General features: G+C 47.1%; 1 protein-coding gene and 1 long non-coding RNA gene across 3 annotated transcripts in view; both read right to left on the bottom strand.

The window, feature by feature from the left end:
- Positions 1–1,075: 1,075 nt before the first annotated feature.
- Positions 1,076–2,712, bottom strand: LOC122133438. The gene is made up of 2 exons (XR_006152758.1): positions 1,933–2,712; positions 1,076–1,881 (listed from the first exon to the last, which is right to left on the bottom strand). It is a non-coding gene; the product is annotated as an uncharacterized LOC122133438 (long non-coding RNA).
- A 204-nt stretch (positions 2,713–2,916) lies between these two features.
- The window catches only part of ppp1r21 (protein phosphatase 1, regulatory subunit 21), a 24,060-nt gene continuing 4,282 nt past the window's right edge, over positions 2,917–22,694 (bottom strand). For both annotated transcript variants that reach the window (XM_031579112.2, XM_031579114.2), the window contains exons 5-22: positions 21,724–21,888; positions 21,304–21,362; positions 20,527–20,621; positions 20,214–20,266; positions 18,837–18,986; positions 18,587–18,688; positions 18,382–18,470; positions 18,130–18,266; positions 17,544–17,636; positions 15,739–15,866; positions 13,785–13,937; positions 12,445–12,537; positions 10,214–10,483; positions 9,713–9,748; positions 9,227–9,343; positions 7,661–7,759; positions 7,101–7,229; positions 2,917–3,467 (exon numbers count right to left, since the gene is read on the bottom strand). In XM_031579112.2, coding sequence (XP_031434972.1) covers positions 3,438–3,467; positions 7,101–7,229; positions 7,661–7,759; positions 9,227–9,343; positions 9,713–9,748; positions 10,214–10,483; positions 12,445–12,537; positions 13,785–13,937; positions 15,739–15,866; positions 17,544–17,636; positions 18,130–18,266; positions 18,382–18,470; positions 18,587–18,688; positions 18,837–18,986; positions 20,214–20,266; positions 20,527–20,621; positions 21,304–21,362; positions 21,724–21,888 — 1,998 coding nt within the window. In that variant the 3' untranslated portion in view covers positions 2,917–3,437. The remainder of the gene's footprint in view (positions 3,468–7,100; positions 7,230–7,660; positions 7,760–9,226; positions 9,344–9,712; positions 9,749–10,213; positions 10,484–12,444; positions 12,538–13,784; positions 13,938–15,738; positions 15,867–17,543; positions 17,637–18,129; positions 18,267–18,381; positions 18,471–18,586; positions 18,689–18,836; positions 18,987–20,213; positions 20,267–20,526; positions 20,622–21,303; positions 21,363–21,723; positions 21,889–22,694) is intronic.

Genomic DNA, 22,694 nt, shown 5'->3' with positions numbered 1-22,694 from the left:
GGGGCTGATATCTGTGGTCACTGACAGGGCGGAGTAAAAAGGCCACAAAACAAGTCTGTAAAAGGAGACACACCACCCAGGCAGGGGTAGGGAGACACAGATGTTTTTTTTTTTTTTTTTCATGCCATCCCCAGAATATGGTCTTACTAACATGCAAGGGACTCAGTAGTGCATGTTGGAAGCCAATTAGACAAACATCAACAATGCAGCATCTATTGCACCGATACAGTCCCCTGACCTTCCCTTAATTTAGACCAAAGTAGTGTTTCTACAGTCGTCTCTTGCGGTGCCCTGTCACACTCCACCACAAGTGTCTCTACCATGCTGCGTTCATTCACAGACATCACTCACACACATACACACCACAGCAGTTTTTCAATACAAGCCTCTTCAAACAGCTGTTTGAATGTCTCGTAAACGCTTTCATGTCATGTGCTTACAGAGTACAGATAAATATATGATAGGTCTTGTAATCAGCTCTTGAAGTGTGACCATTAAACACAGTTGAGTTGAATCATTGATATCCTTTGCATCGCCACAGATCAGTGTCTCAAAAGGCAAATGCCATTGCCCTCACATACTATAAGACTGTGCCTTCACATACTATCAGACTGTGCCTCACATACTATCAGACTGTGCCCTCACATACGATGAGACTGTGCCCTCACATACGATGAGACTGTGTCCTCACACTGTGCCCTCACATACGATGAGACTGTGCCCGTCATAGTAAGGTGCCGGGGGGCCTTCATCGGAACTCCTTTTTTCCCCACAGTAAAGGGAAGAGGGGGGGCAGTCAGTGTAGAGACCCTTGGGAGCCCAAAACAAACATGAAAACAAACACGGGAGAGCGAGGGGGGGGGGGGGGGGGTCAGCACAGGGCTGGCAAGCTCACACACACACACACTGGCCATTGAGTTGTGTTGACCAAGCTCATGGAAACTAAACCCTTTCCACATTGAATATGGTTAAGGCTGAAGAGTGGCACCTTTTTCTAGATAAGAAGAATTACACTCATACATTAATTATACATTGTATGTTTGATGTATAAAAAAAAAAAGCAGCAAGTTCAATCGACTTTTGAGTAGCACTTTGCCTTTAATTTTGACATTTTTAGTTGTATGACATACATTTTCTTTACACGGACACTCAAACGAGGTGTGTTGGCAATCTATTCACATTTTGATTTCTCACAGTGGTAAACTTTTTGTGCCCTTAAAAAGACAGAAAGTAAAAAAAAAAGAAAACCCAGAATAAGCATGGAAGTCATCCGACCTCATGTGTAAACTATCAGAGAGTAGGAGGGAACTCCAATTAACTTGGGGGGGGTTTAGGGCAAACGTGCACAGTTTGCCAACACACCATCATCACACACATTAGCATTGATAAGCCACACAGAACATGAGCTGGAATAGATGTATTCCTATTCCAGATGTCAGATATCCACGGGTGTAAAAACTAATCGGCAGCATTTCAGCCCTCACTCCTGTCCTTCAGTGCTTCTATTCCCGCGCACGCGTGGTGACGGTGCTGCCATGGTGACACATCAACATGAAACGACTTCATTGGTTCAGTGAAACAATTCAGAGCCTTTTGAATAAAATGTCAAATGTAGCACGTACATCTTTAGGAAAGAAAAAGCACACTGAACACGTATTAAAACATGATTTCTGTGTTTTCCTAGAGGTGTGTATTCATAAGTAACCCTTTTTGATCCCTAGTTTATTTTCAAACGGCCTCTCTAAAGACGGTCCTCAGTGCACAGCCTTTAAACGCTGCTACCACACAGTATTTGGAATAAAAGGCCCATCACTCTTTTTTTTATTCAGACTCCGCCGGCCACTAATCCTCAAAGCTTTGGGAGCAAATAGTTATTTGAACCTTCTCCAGACATACGGAAAGTATAGGCTGGGAGGTGTGTGTTATTTGAACCTTCTCCAGACGTACTGAAAGTATAGTCTGGGAGGTGTGTGTTATTTGAACCTTCTCCAGACGTACTGAAAGTATAGGCTGGGAGGTGTGTGTTATTTGAACCTTCTCCAGACGTACTGAAAGTATAGTCTGGGAGGTGTGTGTTATTTGAACCTTCTCCAGACGTACTGAAAGTATAGTCTGGGAGGTGTGTGTTATTTGAACCTTCTCCAGACGTACTGAAAGTATAGTCTGGGAGGTGTGTGTTATTTGAACCTTCTCCAGACATACGGAAAGTATAGTCTGGGAGGTGTGTGTTATTTGAACCTTCTCCAGACATACTGAAAGTATAGTCTGGGAGGTGTGTGAGCATCCCAGTGTGTGTCACCTCTCGATCATACTAACTGGATGAGGGTCGTTCTCTTTTTTTCTTACTGGTGCATTCGTATTCATTGTACATATTTGCTCTCATCTACAACTATCTCTGCATATAAAATTTATACAAGTTATACATTAATACAAAAAAACTGTCACTGCCAGTCCCTTAACTGTGCCTCTGTCAAACATGTAAATGAGCAAATAAATTCTCGTCTGAAGCGCATATGATTAAAATCCCACACCCAATGCCCAAGACAGGAGTCCTTGTGTCCGACATAAATTTATCCCACGTTATTATGTGTGGACGTACAATTCACACAATCTCCCTCCCCTTCTCTCGGTCACACAGACACACTCACTTTTAACACACACTCACATTCAAACACACACACACACACACACACTCGCATTCAGACACACACCATCACACTCAAACTCACATTCAAACACACACACACTTACATTCAAACACACACACACACACACACACACTCACATTTAGACACACACACACTCACATTCAAACACACACACACTCACATTCAGACACAAACACTCACATTCAGACACACACACTCACATTCAAACACACACAATCACATTCAAACACACACAATCACATTCAGACACACACCATCACACTCAGACACACACTCACATTCAGACACACACACTCACATTCAGACACACACACACACACAGCGGTTGAAGAGTAAGTAAGTAAACCTGTGCGGCCCCTGAACTGAAAGCACTTCCTCAGGCTGGCCCACCCTGTGCGGGGCGCCGTGTGTTGAGTAGGGAGCAACTGCTGACCGCCTGCTCCAGGAAGCACTTCACACACACACACACACACACACACTTTATATGTGCACGGAAACAGATGGGAGAAAAAAAAAAAAAAAGAAAACATAAAAATAAATCAGCTTTTCCTGTAGAGAGCAGCACACTCACTCCCAGAGCCTCAGCCCAACGTGGCCAGATAGAAAGAAGTGTAGGGAGGGTGAACCTCTCTCTCTCTCTCTCTCTCTCTCTCTCTCTCTCTCTTTCTCTCTCTCTCTCCATGCTGCAGTGGTGGCGATGGCAGGACAGTGCTGGATCGTCCCATGGGTTGTTACTCCTCCTGTTCCCCGTGCTGTGTCCGTGCTTCACTACCGGCCCTTATTCTTCTTAGAGTTTCCCTGTGATGAGCAGAGCAGAGAAGAGAAGAGGAGAAGAGAGAAGGATGAGAAAGAGGAGGGAAAAGCTGACTTGGATTTCAAAGCTCCCACTTGGATAACTGGTTGTAGAGGCTTGAGATGAAGTCTGTTCAAAATGGTAACAAGGAAAATGCTTAATCAATATTATTGTTATTAGTGTTATTCTTCAGAGGTTTGTGATTGATATTGAGTTGAAATAATAATCAATATAATTGTTATGAGTGTTATTCTTCAGAGGTGTGTGATTGATATTGAGTTGAAATAATAATCAATATAATTGTTATTTGTTATTCTTCAGAGGTTTGTGATTGATATTGAGTTTCAAGCACACTGCAGTCAAGCCTTCTGAATTCTCACAGGATAAGCATTTAGCATAGCTGCCCCAGGGCAGCTGTGGTTACTGATGTAGCTTACCACCACCGGTATGACTGTGTATGTATGAATGACTACTGGACTCTGGACTCTGTAAAGCGACTTTGGGTCTTTAGAGAAGCGCTATATAAGATTGAATTGATTGATTGATTGATAGCTAAAATGTGAACTTATAAGTCCTAATTTCAATGGATATACTTAATTATCCATTTAAATGTATATACTACATTCCCCTCTTTTTTTCAATAGTTGTTTACACTATTGAGTTGTTGTTTGAACACGAGTTGTTTTTTTTAATCCTTAAAATATTTATCACTTCAGTCCAATTCTTCCTCTGATTTAATGCAGAATTTGTATCATTCTTCCACACTGGTGTATGCACCAATGGGATTCTTCTATACTGGTATATGCACCAATGGGATTCTTCAATACTGGTACAGTGGGGAAAATAAGTATTTGAACCCCTGCCGATTTCTGCATCAAATACAAATAAAGTCATAAATGTTATAAAATGCAGTTTTCTGGATTTGTTTGTTGATATTCTATTTCTCACTGTTAAAATACACCTACCATTACAATTATAGATCACACATTTCTTTGTAAGTGGCCAAACTTGCGAAATCGGCAGGGGTTCAAATACTTATTTTCCCCACTGTATATGCACCAATGGGATTTTTCCACACTGGTATATGCACCAATGGGATTCTTCTATACTGGTATATGCACCAATGGGATTCTTCTATACTGGTATATGCACTAATGGGATTCTTCTATACTGGTATATGCACCAATGGGATTCTTCTATACTGGTTTATGCACCAATGGGATTCTTCTATACTGGTATATGCACCAATGGGATTCTTCTATACTGGTATATGCACCAAAGGGATTCTGTGACTGCCCCTGTGAAACCGCTCAACTTGCTCCTGTAACAATACGGGAACGCAAGTCTTTAAGATTTAAGATTTTTATTTATTTTTTTATGCCTTTATTTGGACAGGACAGTGAAGTGCTGACAGGAAGCGAGGCGGAGAAGAGAGAACTGGGACTTGAACCTGTGTCCCCACGGCAATGAAGCCCGTAAATGGGGGGACTTATCGGCTTGCACCACCGTGCCCCCCCCCCACTCCCCCCGCAAGTCTTTAAAGTATTCTATTCAGTGTCTTCTGAATAGAATGCATAATGACTCAAAAGTTCAAAACTTTGGTTAAACACTTTTTTAAATGACGAGATAGTGTGTCAAAATGAACAAGATAAAACATTTGACATAAGTATTGATAACCAGCAGATAGAAGGAAAATCCACTGATGAGTCACCACCACAATATTGTGTTTCCATTTGGCTCAAACGCATTACATCATGTCAGATGGTCCAAATTCTGAGTTGTCTTGAATGCGGCATAACATAGGGGAGGGAAATAAACTAGCCTACCTGTTACTGTGTGTGTGTGTGTGTGTGTGTGTGTGTGTGTGTGTGTGTGTGTGTGTGTGTGCGCGTAAACTAGCCTACCTGTTACTTTCAAAACCAATGAGGGGTGAATGTGCATCATGTCCAGCATGTTAATGCTTATGTCAGATGTGTGTGTGTGTCCTGACGACACAGGAGTGTTAATGCTTATGTCAGATGTGTGTTTGTCCTGACAACACAGGAGTGTTGCTTTGCTTTGGTTAGCTGCTAAGCTGACTGTCCCTTTTACACACATGTCGTCCCAGCTCTGTGACTACCTCCGCTGTGTGTGTGTGCGTGTGTGTGTGCGTGTCGTCCCAGCCTTGTGACTACCTCCGCTGTGTGTGTGCGTGTCGTCCCAGCTCTGTGACTACCTCCGCTCCGTGTGCGTGTGTGTGTGTGTGTGTGTGTGTGTGTGTGTGTGTGTGTCGTCCCAGCTCTGTGACTACCTCCGCTGTGTGTGTGCGTGTGTGTGTGTGTGTGTGTGTGTGTGTCTCGTTCCGGCTTTGTGACTACCTCTGCTGTTGGCTCAGAGGCAGAACAACAATGACCCCCCCCCCCCCTTTTAGACAGAAGGGCAAGGTGGAATGAAGGTGCAATACAAAAAGCCTCGCTTACTAACACACACACACTCTCACCCTTTCACCTAACCCTAACCCTTACTAACACACACTCTCACCCCTTCACCTAACCCTTACTAACACACACTCTCACCCTTTCATCTAACCCTTACTAACACACACTCTCACCCTCTCATCTAACCCTAACCCTTACTAACACACACTCTCACCCCTTCATCTAACCCTAACCCTAACTAACACACACTCTCACCCTTTCATCTAACCCTAACCCTTACTAACACACACCCTCACCCTTTCATCTAACCCTAACTAACACACACTCTCACCCTTTCACCTAACCCTTACTAACACACACTCACACCCTTTCATCTAACCCTAACTAACACACACCCTCACCCTTTCATCTAACCCTAACTAACACACACTCTCACCCTTTCATCTAACCCTAACCCTAACTAACACACACTCTCACCCTTTCACCTAACCCTTACTAACACACACCCTCACCCTTTCATCTAACCCTAACTAACACACACTCTCACCCTTTCATCTAACCCTAACCCTTACTAACACACACTCTCACCCTCTCATCTAACCTTAGGCTGTAACACACACCCTCACCCTTTCATCTAACCCTTACTAACACACACTCTCACCCTTCCATCTAACCCTTGGCTGTAACAGCCCCCGTCGCTTCAGTTCCCACTGCTCTAATGGCTTTCCCAGAGCCCTGGCGGCAGGTGATATTCCCATCAGTGCCCCCCCCCCCCCCCCCCTGCCCCCCCAGCCATGCCCCACTCTGGCACAAGAAACAGGATACCGGCTGTACGCTTTCATGCCCCCCCCCCCCCCCCCACCCCACAGGTTTGCCCCTCACACGGACAACACATGGCCAACACTGAAACTAGTGATGATTCTCCACATTTGATTTCATTCTGTGCAGGTTGGTGTGTTCAGATCCATTTCTAATCAGTGTAAACAAGCCTTCAGCCTTCCCTGCAGCTCAAGGTCAGGTGTGTGAAAACCTCAGTGTGCGTGATGTGTATCTGATGACATTTGGGTTCCCTCTTAGTAAATCTGGAGGTCTACTTTGAAGTCACACATCTCTCCTCCTTTTGTCTAGGTGTCTAGGTGTGTGTGTGTGTGTGTGTGTGTGTGTGTGTGTGTGTGTGTGTGTGTGTAGGTGTGTGTGTGTGTGTGTGTGTGTAGGGCTGACCTTGCTGCCCAGTTTGAGCGTGTCGATCTCCTCTCTCTGCTTGCTCAGGGTCTCGTTCATGCTGCACAGGTGGTCACTCATCATGCTCAGCTGGTCCTCGTAGCTGCGCTTGGTTGTGGCCAGCTCATCCTGGAGGCACAAGACCATCAGGTGAGGAGTGTGTGTGGGTGTGGGTGTGTGTGTGTGTGTGTGTGTGTGTGTGTGCGCGTGTGCGCGTGTGTGTTCGCTTGGTTGTGGCCAGCTCATCCTGGAGGCACAAGACCATCAGGTGAGGTGTGTGTGTGTGTGTGTGTGTGTGTGTATGTGTGTGTGTGTTCGCTTGGTTGTGGCCAGCTCATCCTGGAGGCACAAGACGCCATTAGAGCACGAGACCATCAGGTGAGGAGTGTGTGTTTCCTGTGTTTCCTGTGTGTGTGTGCGTGTGTGTGTGTGTGTGTTTCCTGTGTGTGCGTGTGTGTGTGTGTGTGCCTGCGTGTGTGTGCGTGTATAGAATCTGACGAGGGAGATGATGCGAGTTGAGCGGGAACTTTATTTTCTTATCAAAAGGATGCTGACTGTACCTGCAGCCGTGAAATGTTTTGATTGGCCACTTTCAACTCCTCGGTCATGGTCTCACGAGATTTCTCAGCGATAGTCAGCCGCCTGGCAAGGGCACGACACTGTGGAACCCGACACACACACATCCCAGACATCAGCACTCAACAATCACACACCATGATTTACACAAACATATGGGTCACATAACAATGGCCTATACACACACAGAAATATGTTCCACCACATGTTTCTCGAGTCTTCAAGATGTAGTGCCCTACAGAGTTAACAGGCTGGACATCAGCTTGAGCTATGAAAGGCTGCTTCTTCCGATGTAAAGTCAGACCCCTGGGTCAGTACCAGTACCAGTACCTGCTGCCCCGCGGAGCCAGAGCCACATCGCAGAGAGGCCAGAGTGGCTGACTCAGGATCAGCTGCCCCAGACATCCATAAACCCCCATCACATCACAGACAACAGAACACCCTGTGCTGCTTACTAGCTGCTGCTCAGCACTAGGTAGTCATCACTACTACACGACACACTGGGGGGCGGTTTTTAGATACTACGAGGTAAAACCTTCCGGCAGGCCACTGCACTAAACAAAACATACATGGTGCCAGAAGGTCATAGCCCTATTGTGTGTGTGTGTCTGTGTGTGTCTGCGTGTGTGTCTGTGTGTGTGTGTCTGTGTGTGTGTGTCTGCGTGTGTCTGCGTGTGTCTGTGTGTGTCTGTGTGTGTCTGTGTGTGTCTGCGTGTGTCTGCGTGTGTGTCTGCACTGTATATTCCAAAGACCACAGCACAGGGCCACAGGCTGGGGCAGCACCTGGACTATATATATATGAGCCTCCGCACGAGAGATTCTGTTTTCACCCAGCACCTGGACTATATATATATCTGAGCCTCCGCACGAGAGATTCTGTCTTCACCCAGCTGTGAGTCAGGGGACGGAACAAAAGACAGAGCGGAAATAGGAAGAGGAACAAAAGGGGAACATTGAAGTAAAGAAAACAACAACTGGAGCCCATGAGGAAGCTAGGTGTAATATTACTCTGTGCTGCCTGGATACCCCCTTCCTTCGTACCAAAGGGGTACAAATGAGGTAAGAAAAAGGGGGAGGGGGGGAGGGAGGAGAGAGAGATGTGGATTAAAGGAAGGGGAGAGAGAGGGAGGAGAGAGAGATGTGTAGTAAAAGAAAGGGGAGAGAGAGGGAGGAGAGAGAGATGTGTAGTAAAAGAAAGAGGAGAGAGAGAGATGTGTAGTAAAAGAGAGAGGGAGAGAGAGGGAGGAGAGAGAGATGTGTAGTAAAAGAAAGAGGAGAGAGAGAGATGTGTAGTAAAAGAGAGAGGGAGAGAGAGGGAGGAGAGAGAGATGTGTAGTAAAAGAAAGGGGGGAGAGAGAGAGATGTGGAGTAAAAGAAAGGGGAGGAGGAGAGAGAGATGTGTAGTAAAAGAGAGGGAGGAGAGAGAGAGAGAGATGTGTAGTTAAAGAAAGGGGAGGAGGAGAGAGAGATATGTGTAGTAAAAGAAAGGTTTGTGATTCTAAAGGGCCTCCCTGCCCCGGACCATGAATAGAGCATGGCAGCGCCCCTACCTCAGCATGGAAGTGCACCACCTTGCTGTCGGCCATCTGCAGCTTGGACGTGAGCTCTGCCACACGCGACATGTAGTGAGACTTAATCAGATGCTCTCGTGACTCCTCTTCACTCACCTGTGCACACACACACACACACACGCACACACACACACACACGCGCACACACACACACACACACAGAGACACACACACACACACACACACACACACACACACACACACACAGAGACAGAGACAGAGACAGAGACAGAGACAGAGACAGAGACACACACACACACACACACACACACACACACACGCACACGCACACACACACAAAGGCTGGGATTTCAGCACAGGACTGGACAGATGACACAGAGCCTTTAATATTGTATATAAGCGTGTTACGTGCTGAAAACAGTAAGTGGTAAAAAGATCCACATATGTGGCCGGTAACAGTCGCTAACCAAATGGCACTAGTCATCAAAATAAACGTAGACTTACGTCCTCACTGCAAGTCGTTGTGAGCAGCAGGCCAACCTACAAAGACAAAAGAATGGACCAAAAGAATGACTGCAACGACTCCAAAACAGAAACGCATCAATAACACATGAAATCTTTCCAGGCAAATGACAGGCCAATAGAAGAGGAAACGCATGTTATTACTCCTGTAAGTGCTCCTCTCAGTCCTGGGAAACTCATAAACAGAACTAGCACTTTATCAATATACTCCACTACCCAGTCCCTGGCGAGGACACATCGAGGAACTGCTGCCTTTCACAGACACACAGGCACCCACCAACAGGCACGGACAGTAAGCAGTAAGGACCGCATTGAAGAACATTACGGTGCCATCACTGCCTGCAGACCAATTAACCAATCATCAAGACCGCATATAAAACTGCACTGTGCATCACAGAGACAGGAGCCATTTCCTCTTATTGATGTGCCTCTTCTCTGCATGTGTAGCAATGTGGAGGGTAGGAGGTGAACATGCACACAAACCAGGCTGGAGCTTTGGCTCGACTCCTTGCTGGCTCCTCTCTCCTCACACTCCAGGTCCAGATGGCCTGAGGTGCCGGGGCTGTCCTGGGCGGGCGCGGTGGCCGTGGGCGGGTTGGCGGCGGTGCCCCCCAGCGCTGCGGAGAGCTGGGCCTCGAGCTCCGTGATGCGCTGGGTCTCCTTCTCCAGACGCACGCGGCCCAGCTGTGCCTCCAGCAGCCAGTGCTCCTTCTCCTGCTCCAGACGAGCCATCTTCTCCTGGGACTGCAGCACCTACACACACACACACACACACACACACACACACACACACACACACACACACACACACACACACACACACACACACACACACACACACACACACACACACACACACACACACACACACACACACACACACACACACACACACACACACACACACACACACACGGAGATAATCACACTGTTCTGTACTCACGCATATATATGCACACACGCCCTCTCTGCCACATCAGCATTCCACGCTAAATAAGTCACCAGAACAGCTGAGATCAACACGGTTTTGCACACATAACAGACAACCGTGTATCTCTCATAACAGCATTTACACCACAACACGAATCTGGGTTTAATTAAAGTTGAGTCCTCTCCGCAATTATTGGCACCCCTAGTAAAGAGGAGTAAAACGGGTTCTTTTAAAATATATATATATTGGCAGACCTGCATTTAATACTTTGTCCAACCTCCCTTTGCCAATAACACAGCACTGAGTCTTTCCTAGAACATCTTATAAGGCTGGAGAATCCAGAGCAGGGAGTTTGAGACCCTTCCTCCCCACAGAATCTCTCGCTGAGATGGCCATGGCAGAAGCGGGATTTTGTGTTCAGTAAACCATTTTGGTTTCGATCGGGACATATGTTTTTGATCATTATCCTACTGGAACATCCACGATGACCTAGTTTTAGTCTCTTGGCAGAGGCATCCAGAATTTGATTTGAAATGTCCTGGTATTTCATGGAGTCCCCTAACGAGGTTCCCATGACGCCCTGTACCCTAACGAGGTTCCCATGACGCCCTGCTGCACCCTAACGAGGTTCCCATGACGCCCTGTACCCTAACGAGGTTCCCATGATGCCCTGCTGCACCCTAACGAGGTTCCCATGACGCCCTGTACCCTAACGAGGTTCCCATGACGCCCTGCTGCACCCTAACGAGGTTCCCATGACGCCCTGTACCCTAACGAGGTTCCCATGACGCCCTGCTGTACCCTAACGAGGTTCCCATGACGCCCTGCTGCACCCTAACGAGGTTCCCATGACGCCCTGTACCCTAACGAGGTTCCCTTGACGCCCTGCTGTACCCTAACGAGGTTCCCATGACGCCCTGCTGTACCCTAACGAGGTTCCCATGACGCCCTGTACCCTAACGAGGTTCCCATGATGCCCTGCTGCACCCTAACGAGGTTCCCATGACGCCCTGCTGTACCCTAACGAGGTTCCCAGGGCCCACAACATCACAGACCCTCCACCATACAGTGAGGATCAGGTTCTTTTCAGTATAATCATCCTTCTTTTTACACCAAACACACCTCGACATGTTCATTTCATCTGACCATAGAACACACTCCCAGTAGCATTTAGATTAGAAATAATCTGTTGGCATGAAGGTGGCATCTGATTTTAGTTTTGGAGACTTGGTGACCAGGTGAGAGAAGATGTAAGGGAACACACACACACACACACAAACACACACACACAAGATGTAAGGGAAGCTGAATGCGCACACACACACACACACACACACACAAGATGTAAGGGAAGCTGAATGCTGGGTTCAGCACACACACACACACACACGATGTAAGGGAACACACATATACACACACACACACACACACACACACACACACACACACACACACACACACACACACACACACACACACACACACACACACAAACACGATGTAAGGGAAGCTGAATGCTGGGTTCAGCACACACACACACACACACACGACGTAAGGGAAGCTGAATGCAGGGTTCAGCACACACACACACACACACACACAAGATGTAAGGGAAGCTGAATGCTGGGTTCAGCACACACACACACTATGTAAGGGAACACACATACACACACACACACACACACACACACACACACACACGACGTAAGGGAAGCTGAATGCAGGGTTCAGCACACAAACACACACACACAGAGTAAGGGAAGCTGAATGCTGGGTTCCCTACCTGCTGAGTGAGTCCCTCTCGACTCTCTGTGGAGCTGGTGAGGACGCGCCGGTTGGTCAGGGCCTCGGTGTAGGGGACTGACTCTGGCCTGGCCTGGAGAAACAGTCATGGTGCTTACACAGACCAGTCATGGTGCTTACACAGACCAGTCGTGGTGCTTACACAGACCAGTCATGGTGCTTACACACAGACCAGTCACAAAACCTCCACACAGTCGTGGTACTTACACAGACCAGTCATGATGCTTACACAGACCAGTCATGATGCTTACACAGACCAGTCATGATGCTTACACAAACCAGTCACAAAACCTCCACAACAACAATCTACTCTAATAGAACAGGACACAATGCTAGTTCTCTGCGCTTCTGGTTACTTTGCATCTGTTCAGTGATCCTGTTCCACTAAATGAAGGAAAGGCAGTGAGCCCGTGACAGATCAGCCGCAGCAGCAGCTCATAAACAGCTAGTCTGGAGGAGCTCTTAATGGCTCTGAGAAATGAAATCTAAACAGAGGGGGGAGGTTTTAAAGAGTGCCTGACTAAGGCCAGTCTGAACTCAGCCAGTGGAGCGGCAGTTAATCACATCCCCCAGCAGTTAAAGGAGACTGGAGACTGTGTGTGTGTGTGTGTGTGTGTCCCTGTCGGGGTGAGACAGACAACTGGAGACTGTGTGTGTGTGTGTGTGTGTGTGTGTGTGTGTGTGTGTCCCTGTCGGGGTGAGACAGACAACTGGAGACTGTGTGTGTGTGTCTGTCGGGGGTTGAGACAGACAACTGGAGACTGTGTGTGTGTGTGTGTGTGTCTCTGTCGGGGTGAGACAGACAACTGGAGACTGTGTGTGTGTGTGTGTCCCTGTCGAGGTGAGACAGACAACTGGAGACAGTGTGTGTGTGTGTGTGTGTGTGTGTGTGTGTGTGTGTGTGTGTGTGTGTGTGTGTGTGTGTGTGTGTCCCTGTCGGGGTGAGACAGACAACTGGAGACAGTGTGTGTGTGTGTGTGTGTGTGTGTGTGTGTGTGTGTGTGTGTGTGTCCCTGTCGGGGTGAGACAGACAACTGGAGACTGTGTGTCCCTGTCGGGGTGAGACAGACAACTGGAGACAGTGTGTGTGTGTGTGTGTGTGTGTGTGTGTGTGTGTGTGTGTGTGTGTGTGTGTGTGTCCCTGTCGGGGTAAGACAGACAACTGGAGACTGTGTGTGTGTGTGTGTGTGTGTGTGTGTGTGTGTGTGTGTGTGTGTGTGTGTGTGTGTGTGTGTGTGTGTGTGTGTGTGTGTGTGTGTGTGTGTGTGTCCCTGTCGTGGTGAGACACACAACTGGAGACAGCCGAGAGAGAGCACTGACCTTCCTGACAGCCTGCATGTAGGCTGACGCCTGCTTCTTGTTACCCAGCATGCTCTCTGCCTGCACCGGGTTGAGGGCCCCGGCTCCCCCCCGAGGGCCGTAGCCGGTGGACGAGGTGAAGAAGTCCAGGTTATTGCTGAAGAAGGCCGCGATCTGCAGGAACATCATCATCATCAGGGCGTCAGTGAGCAGTGCAGGCTACTCTATGCATTCACTTCTACTGTTCATATTGCATATCTATTTCTTACTGTACATATCTATTTATTCACTTATTACACTTTACATATGCACATACTCTGCACTTTTTGCTATTTTGCACTTCTGGTTGGATGCTAAACTGCATTTCGTTGCCTCAGTACTTGCACTCTGTGCAATGACAATAAAGTTGAATCTAATCTAAATCTTCTACATAAGGAACCGCGCTAGGGATGGATGTTCAACATGAATGGCTGTTAAATTTAATTGGTGACTCAAAACCTCAGCTTAGTCTTCTCTGTGCGTTCATGTGCAATAATAAGTCTCTATAAATATATTGTCCAGTAGGGCAAAGCTTATAAGGACTAGTAACATGAACAGAGATGCCGAAACAGAATTGAGCAAAATCAGAACACACACACACACACACACACACACACACACACACACACACACACACACAGAGAGAGACACACAGACACACACACAGACACACACATACACACACACACACACACACACACACACACACACACACACAGAACTCAAGAACAGTCTTGGCTGCAATTCCCCTTCTGCAGTCGTTAACTCCCTTCTCAGATAAACACTGTTTTCCCTGCTCCTTCCGCTGCTGTGTCTGTCTCCCTGGTCTGGAAGATCACTATATCACAACACCAGCGCTGAAGATCACAACACCAGATCACAATATCACAACACCAGATCACTATATCACAACACCAGAGCTGGCTCTAGCACAGGGGCTCAACGGAGATCAAAACAGAACATCACCTCTCTGTCCACACACCACTCCACACTTCACACACATCAAGCTACCACGAGAAACAGCAGCTGCGCTTCAGACTCATAAATTATAAATTCTTTAACAAAGCCAGCTGTTTACATTCTCAGAACAGGCAGAATGAGAGCTATCCAAACTTGCCACGTCAGACACACGACTTTTATTCTCATACAACAGAGAGGCGCTAAAGCAGTCACACTCTCATGCTACATGCTACATGCTAGCAGTCACACTCACATGCTACGCTGAAAGTACAGTAGAAGCATAGTCCATGTAGACACAAGACAAATACTTGACTTCTGTACAGCATGTTTAAAGTGTGGCATAAGCTGGTGACTTGTGGGGTCTGTGGTGCACCTCAGCCTCATGCTGAGCCTGGGACTCTGCCTCGGACTCTGAGTCTTAGCGGACGCTGCTCTACTGCTCCACTGAGGGTGCGTTTCACAGCTGTACCAGGAGGAGGATGAAAGGTCACGAACTCTCAGCTCTTGGCTGTAAAAACTTCCTCAGGGAAAAGGCCCCCCCCCCTATAAAACAGCACTCTGAACATTAGCCTCTCCTTTGACCCTGTAAAAGCCTCCACATGATGCTAGTATCTATACGGCTGTGCTTAACTGCTCAAGGAGACACCGTTTGGGGTTTATATGGAGCATGAATGTAGGGCAACAGAAGGCCATCCCATAATAGTCAAATAAACCGACCAGCCAATGCCATGGGTCAGACTTACAGTCAAAGCAGGATTCCTGGGTCTATTGGCACAGACACGCTACCTCAATTCTCACCCAATTCTCCCCAGCTCTGCCATTCATAGACCCCACTCTAAATCACACACACACTCTAATCACACACACACACTGTATCATAGACCCCACTCTAATCACACACACACACACTGCATCATAGACCCCACTCTAACCATGCTGTTGAGGTTCCGCGGTGGCGCTGCGGTCCTGGGCGTACCTTGTGGGTGCTGTTGGTGAGGGAGCCCAGTGAGGACAGCAGGCACTCGTTGGTGGTGCGCATCTTCTGGGTGACCGTGGGCAGCTCCTGCTCCATGCCCGCCTTCTGGCTGTAATGCTTTAACATCTCTGGGGGGGGGGGGGGGGGTCCGGCACACGAGAGAAAGGATGGAGGGATGGAGGGAGGGAGGGAGGGAGGGAGAAGAAGACAGAGGAAGGAATTAGTCAGTCAGCCCCATTCAGCTAGAAACCGTCACACTGGTGTGTTTAGAATGTTGTCGAGTGAACGTTCTCAAGAATATCTGGAGTCATCGAGTAGAACATGGAATTTTGGAATCGTATATCGTTGATGAACGCATTCCTTTCAGTAGGACGTTCAAAACTCCCCTACTGAGGGGTTAAATGAAATGCTGATATTTTAACAGTATGCACTGCTACTGGGGAACAAATACTGGTAAAGAAGTTTTAAAAACTTCAAGAATTACAATCATTTGGAGTTAAACATAGCAGGCGTTGGATTAGACATTTGTGCCAGCCAGGGCTTCCAGTAAGTAGCATATCAATACTAATACGACACCCGACTGGGCACAAGCTCAGCCAGATGGGTGCCCACTGTGCCAAGACTGCCCAGCAGCGGCATTCAGAACCCACAGAATAATGCCCCTTTGACGTCTCCAGCCAGTGCCAGCCTCAAACACCACTGCAGGCCTTTCCAGTTGGCAGAGCCACTGATGGCCCACAGCACAATAAGCATCTGTTTATGGAATCCATATTATGGCGGGACAAAGAACACTCGTTTCTCCTACCCTTTTGCTTGGCTCACTGAAATGAACTAAACTGCTGGGGGGGTGGGGGTAACTTCATTTAAAGAGAAACACAATTTGTTTCTGTCATGTTTTTGAGCATAGTGCTTATTTAATTAGATTCACTTTTTCTTCTAATATGCCTGCATAACATTATTATTATTGGAGACTAAGTGTGTGTGTACATTCCCCACAGGACACACTAGATTTATGAGGGTTATTAAACTGCACTACACCCACAATAGTCCAGGCCCTGCTGCATATGAGGAGGTGTTGCTACTGTCTGGGGGGCCCTGCTGCATATGACATTTACATTTAGTCATTTAGCAGACGCTTTTATCCAAAGCGACTTACATATGTGCGACTTACAATGTATACACATTTTACATTTACACTGATGGCACACTGCACATCAGGAGCAATTAGGGGTTCAGTGTCTTGCTCAAGGACGCTTCGACAGGGAATCGAACTAGCAACCTTCTGATTACTAAACAACTTCTCTACCTCCTGTACCACCGTCGCCCACAATACCCAGCTGAAACCCAGGCTGCATATGAGGAGGTGTTGCTACTGTCTGAGGGGGGCCACTGCTGCATATGAGGAGGTGTTGTTACTGTCTGGGGGGGCCACATGCTCTTGTCTTCTTCTCCGTTTTCTTCAGTTGTCTGTAGCACCAAAGCGCCACCAACAGGCGTGGGGGATGTACTACAGCGGAGTCAATCGGATTCACTGGGTTCATGTGCACGCAATGTAAAAAGTAGGTAGGTGTGAAATAGGTGTGAACCCGGGTTCAGGCAAACTAGAGTCCGTCTGCATGGGGCCTAAAACACACACACACACTAAGAAACACACACACACACACACACACACACACACACACACATACACACACACACTAAAACACACACACACACACACACACACTAAAACACACACACACACACACTAAAACACTTTACACACACACACTAAAACTAAGTGCTGCTGCTGTAGGCTGGCTTGCCTTTAATGGCGTCGTGAAGGCTGTGAAGAGAAGCGGCCAGCTGAGTGAACACCGCACCGGAGCTGCTCTGGGGCAGGGCGTCCTCACGCACACCTGGAGAGACGAGAGGGATTCGTTAAAGGTGTCTCAATAATGCCATTTATTTAGGATGTATTTTGTTTTACAAATGAAAGGATTCAGCTTTTAATGGATGACATCCACACTTGGAAGGTTTCACACAACCTCCACAATAAAATGAAAAACAGCTCAATCAATCACTTATGCACATATAAGTATACACATACACATCTATTGAGTATAGAAAACCATGAACAACAACAAGAAACAGCACAGGTCCTGCTACAAAACTGAAGGTACTAGTGGCGAAAAATGGCCAGAAGGTGGCGCTGTGACTCACTAGGTAAGGCCAGTAGACTGATTTAGGTCTGTGACTTACTAGGTGAGGCCAGAAGGTGGCGCTGTGACTTACTAGGTAAGGCCAGTAAACTGATCTAGGGCTGTGACTTACTAGGTAAGGCCAGTAGACTGATCTAGGGCTGTGACTTACTAGGTAAGGCCAGTAGACTGATCTAGGGCTGTGACTTACTAGGTAAGGCCAGTAGACTGATATAGGTCTGCAGCTTCTCAAAGATAGAGGTAACTCTCTTCATGTCGTCCTGCAACTCCTGGTTTTTCGAGGTGAGGGAGGAGTTGCAAAGAGGAGCTTCACACTCTTCCTCCAGACTGGGGGAAAAAGGGAGGAAAGGGTCACTTTCACTCACACACACACACACACACACACTTTCACTCTCACACACACACAAATAGTAAATCACTCTAGCAAAAAAAAAAAACTCACCTTTTGAGTTGGTAGGGCAAGATCTTCTGTAGGAAGCGTGTGTAGGCACTGAAGTACTTGGAGAAGTCCTGAAGTTTGTTAACCGTCTCCTACAGATTTACAACAAGACACATCATACATCACACCATATCACACCAAAGATCAGCCTCCATTTCCCCAAAAGCGTTGGGCGGGCGTGTTGGGCGGGCATGTTGGGCGGACTCACCAGCATGGTAACAGTGTCTTCCGTGATGCTTTGGTGCAGCTGCACAAGGCCGTCTTCAAGTGGGCGCACGTAGGCAGCGTTCTCATGCAGATACTGCGAGAACTGAGACAGACAGACAGACAGACAGACAGACAGACAGACAGACAGACAGACAGACAGACATAGCGCAATGAAAACTCTGATACTCTGCACTGAACTGAACTGGAACAGCAGTGGTGACGAGCAGGATGTTGGGTTGGAATGTGCCCACCTTCTGGTTGAGGGGGGAGATGGTCTCTATGGACGAGTCCAGGGGGTAGATGTGCACCCTCTGTTCGGTGTAGGAGTGGAAGTTGAGGAGGGCCGCCACCAGGTCCTGGATGAAGCCGAGGGCCTGTCCGGCCACATCACGAGCCCTCAGCTGCAAGACAAATGTCATTATCATCATCATCATCATCATCATCACCACCACCATCATCATCATCACATCACGAGCCCTCAGCTGCAAGACAAATGTCATGATCACCATCATCATCATCACCACCACCATCATCATCACATCACGAGCCCTCAGCTGCAAGACATGTAATCACCATCACTACCATCATCATCACCACCACTTCTACTGGAATTACCATCAACATAATCTTCATCATCACCACCACCATCATCATCACCATCATCACTTCTACTGGAATTACCATCAACATAATCTTCATCATCCAATCCCATTAAACATAAAATATAAAAGATGAGATTAAATGGAACTAAAAGAGTGATTTAGGGATTTAAATCTCCTGCTTCTCAGATTTCTAGATAAACCCGAATTCTCCTACGGAGTTAAATCATGCTCAGTTTTTACTCAGTGTTTAGACATCTAAATATCTGGCCATCTTTGTTTCTTCTGTGTTTGGGAGTAGGGGACATCTTTTCGTTATAAAGTTCATCTAACTAACCTATGCCAAGTGGACTGCTTCAGTTCATCTAACTAACCTATGCCAAGTGGACTGCTGTTGTGGAGAGGGATAACTTTTTTTAAAAGACATTTTTGTCAATTATGGTAGATTCTTACAGTAAAGTTCCTCATCTCATTTTAAGTTTATAAAAAATAATAGTGATAAATTGATACAGAAATGAAGAGCTACTGCGAGTCACATCTAGGTCTCGCGAACCATCAAAGATCCATCTTGGAGAACTAACCTTTTCCCATGCAATGTCATCACTAAACACATGATCATTATAATCATTCTGGTAAGTGTCCTTATCAATACCATGACCTTCATTACATTTACATTTACATTTACATTTAGTCATTTAGCAGACGCTTTTATCCAAAGCGACTTACAAGGATGTATACACATTTTACATTTACACTGATGGCACACTGCACATCAGGAGCAATTAGGGGTTCAGTGTCTTGCTCAAGGACGCTTCGACAGGGAATCGAACTAGCAGCCTTCTGATTACTAACCGACTTCCTTCATGACATACATCACAAAGACTTCCTAATCCAAATAACAACAGGCCCCTAGTCATCAGTAACGTTTGAACATCCTCAGCCAATCAGAATCAGTGTTCACTCAGCAGACGGTCCAAATGGACCAAACTCCAGTTGCTGTTGCAGGTAAGGGGCGGAGCTCAAACCCACCTGGTGCCGACGGTTGTGTGGCGGAACGTTCAAGCTGTTGTAGTCACCGAATTCTAGGGAGGGAAAACACACAGAAGTACTGAACACCTGCTTATCATATAGGATTGTATCACTCTTTACTTCTCACTTTCACTGTTTCACTACATGCAATATGGAGAAGGTAAGAAAGCCAAGATGACATTGAAAAAATATCTACGACAGGTTTGGCTATAACAGCGTCGCGTGGCTATGACAGCGTCGCGTGGCTATGACAACGCCGCACTGCATACAATCCACACAACGTCACACTGGCATGCAGAGCTGCAAGACTGACTGGTGTCATTGAAGGGCACTTTCTCCTGGATGACACTGCTGCTTTGCTTCAGCTGCCGGTTCAACTCCAACTGATACTTCCTCAACTGCTGCTGACTGTGGGGTGGAGAAAGAGAAAGAAACAGGAAACGAGAGAGAGAGAGAGAGAGAAAAAAAGAGACAGGAAACAGGAGAGAGAGAGAGAGAGAGAGAGAGAGAGAGAGGGCGAGGGAGAGAGAAAGAAACAGGAAACAGAGAGAGAGAGAGAGAGAAAAATAGTCAGGAAACAGGAAACAGGAGAGAGAGAGAGAGAGAGAAAAAAAGAGACAGGAAACAGGAGAGAGAGAGAGAGAGAGAGAGAGAGAGAGAGGGCGAGGGAGAGAGAAAGAAACAGGAAAGAGAGAGAGAGAGAGAAAAAGAGTCAGGAAACAGGAAACAGGAGAGAGAGAGAGAGAGAGAGAAAAAAAGAGACAGGAAACAGGAGAGAGAGAGAGAGAGAGAGAGAGAGAGAGGGCGAGGGAGAGAGCGCGAGACAGAGAGAAAGAGACAGGAAACAGGAGAGAGAGAAATAGAGAGATAGAGAGAGAGGGAAAGAAAGAGTCAGGAAACAGGAGAGAGAGAGAGGGAGGGAGAGAGAGAGAGGGGGAGGGAGAGAGGGCGAGAGAGAGAGATAAAAGAGCAAATCACTATAAAAGGTAAATGGATGACTGTTGAAGAGGACAAACACAAGTATAGCCCGTTGTCTCTTTCTGAAACGATATCATTGCAATCCATTCACTTGAGACAAAGAATATCTTACCACTCATCTGTTCGTATTCGACAGTCCTTGGCTTCCCTTTCCAATGTCTGTGCCTTCACCTGCCAAAGAAGAAAGAGCCAAAGCATCAGATATCAAATTTGATGAACGATTCAGTTTCAACTCTCTGTTCACCCTCTTCAGAGATGCATCCCGACTCATCTCCAGACCACTGAACAAGACCATACGAATTTCAGCGCTGAAAGAGTGTCTGTGTGTGTGTGTGTGTGTGTGTGTGTGTGTGTGTCTGAAAGATTTTCAAACTAACCACTAACCAAACTTCCACTCACATGGACGAGCGACACAGTAGTCATAAAAGGATTCACAAAATCTATTTCAGCACACCTTCCCCCAGAATCTCTCTTTCTCTCTGTTCCATCATGCCTTCCCTTAATCTCCACCTCTCTTTTCTCTTGCGCTCACCTCTAGTCGGGCCTTGTCACTCTGCAGCTTCTCGATGTTCTCCATGTACTTCCCGGTGAGGCCCTCAACCACGGCCTGGTGCTGGTCCGAGTCCTTCTCCAGTTGCTCCAGACGAGCTTTCAGCTGGGCCTCCTGCCTCCGATGCTGCTCATCCGCCTCATAGAACTACACACAGAACCAGCAGACATCACTACACAGAACCAGCAGACATCACTGCACACACACATCACTACACACACACATCACTACACAGAACCAGCAGACATCACTGCACACAGAACCAGCAGACATCACTGAACAGAACCAGAATCAGCAGACATCACTGCACACACACATCACTGCACACACACATCACTGCACACACACATCACTGCACACAGACATCACTGCACACAGAACCAGCAGACATCACTGCACACACACATCACTGCACACACACATCACTGCACACAGACATCACTGCACACAGAACCAGCAGACATCACTGCACACAGACATCACTGCACACACACATCACTACACACAGACATCACTGCACACACACATCACTGCACACAGACATCACTGCACACAGAACCAGCAGACATCACTGAACAGAACCAGCAGACATCACTGCACACACACATCACTACACACACACATCACTGCACACACACATCACTACACACACACATCACTACACACACACATCACTGCACACAGACATCACTGCACACACACATCACATCACTGCACACAGACATCACTGCACACACACATCACTGCACACAGAACCAGCAGACATCACTGCACACAGACATCACTGCACACAGACATCACTGCACACAGACATCACTGCACACAGACATCACTGCACACACACATCACTGCACACAGACATCACTGCACACAGACATCACTGCACACAGAACCAGCAGACATCACTGAACAGAACCAGCAGACATCACTGAACAGAACCAGCAGACATCACT

This window comes from Clupea harengus, chromosome 13, assembly GCF_900700415.2.
Source record: "Clupea harengus chromosome 13, Ch_v2.0.2, whole genome shotgun sequence".
Classification (NCBI taxonomy): domain Eukaryota; kingdom Metazoa; phylum Chordata; class Actinopteri; order Clupeiformes; family Clupeidae; genus Clupea; species Clupea harengus.
The sequence above is the reverse complement of the archived record's forward strand: the minus strand, read 5'-3'. Positions and strand labels throughout refer to the sequence as shown.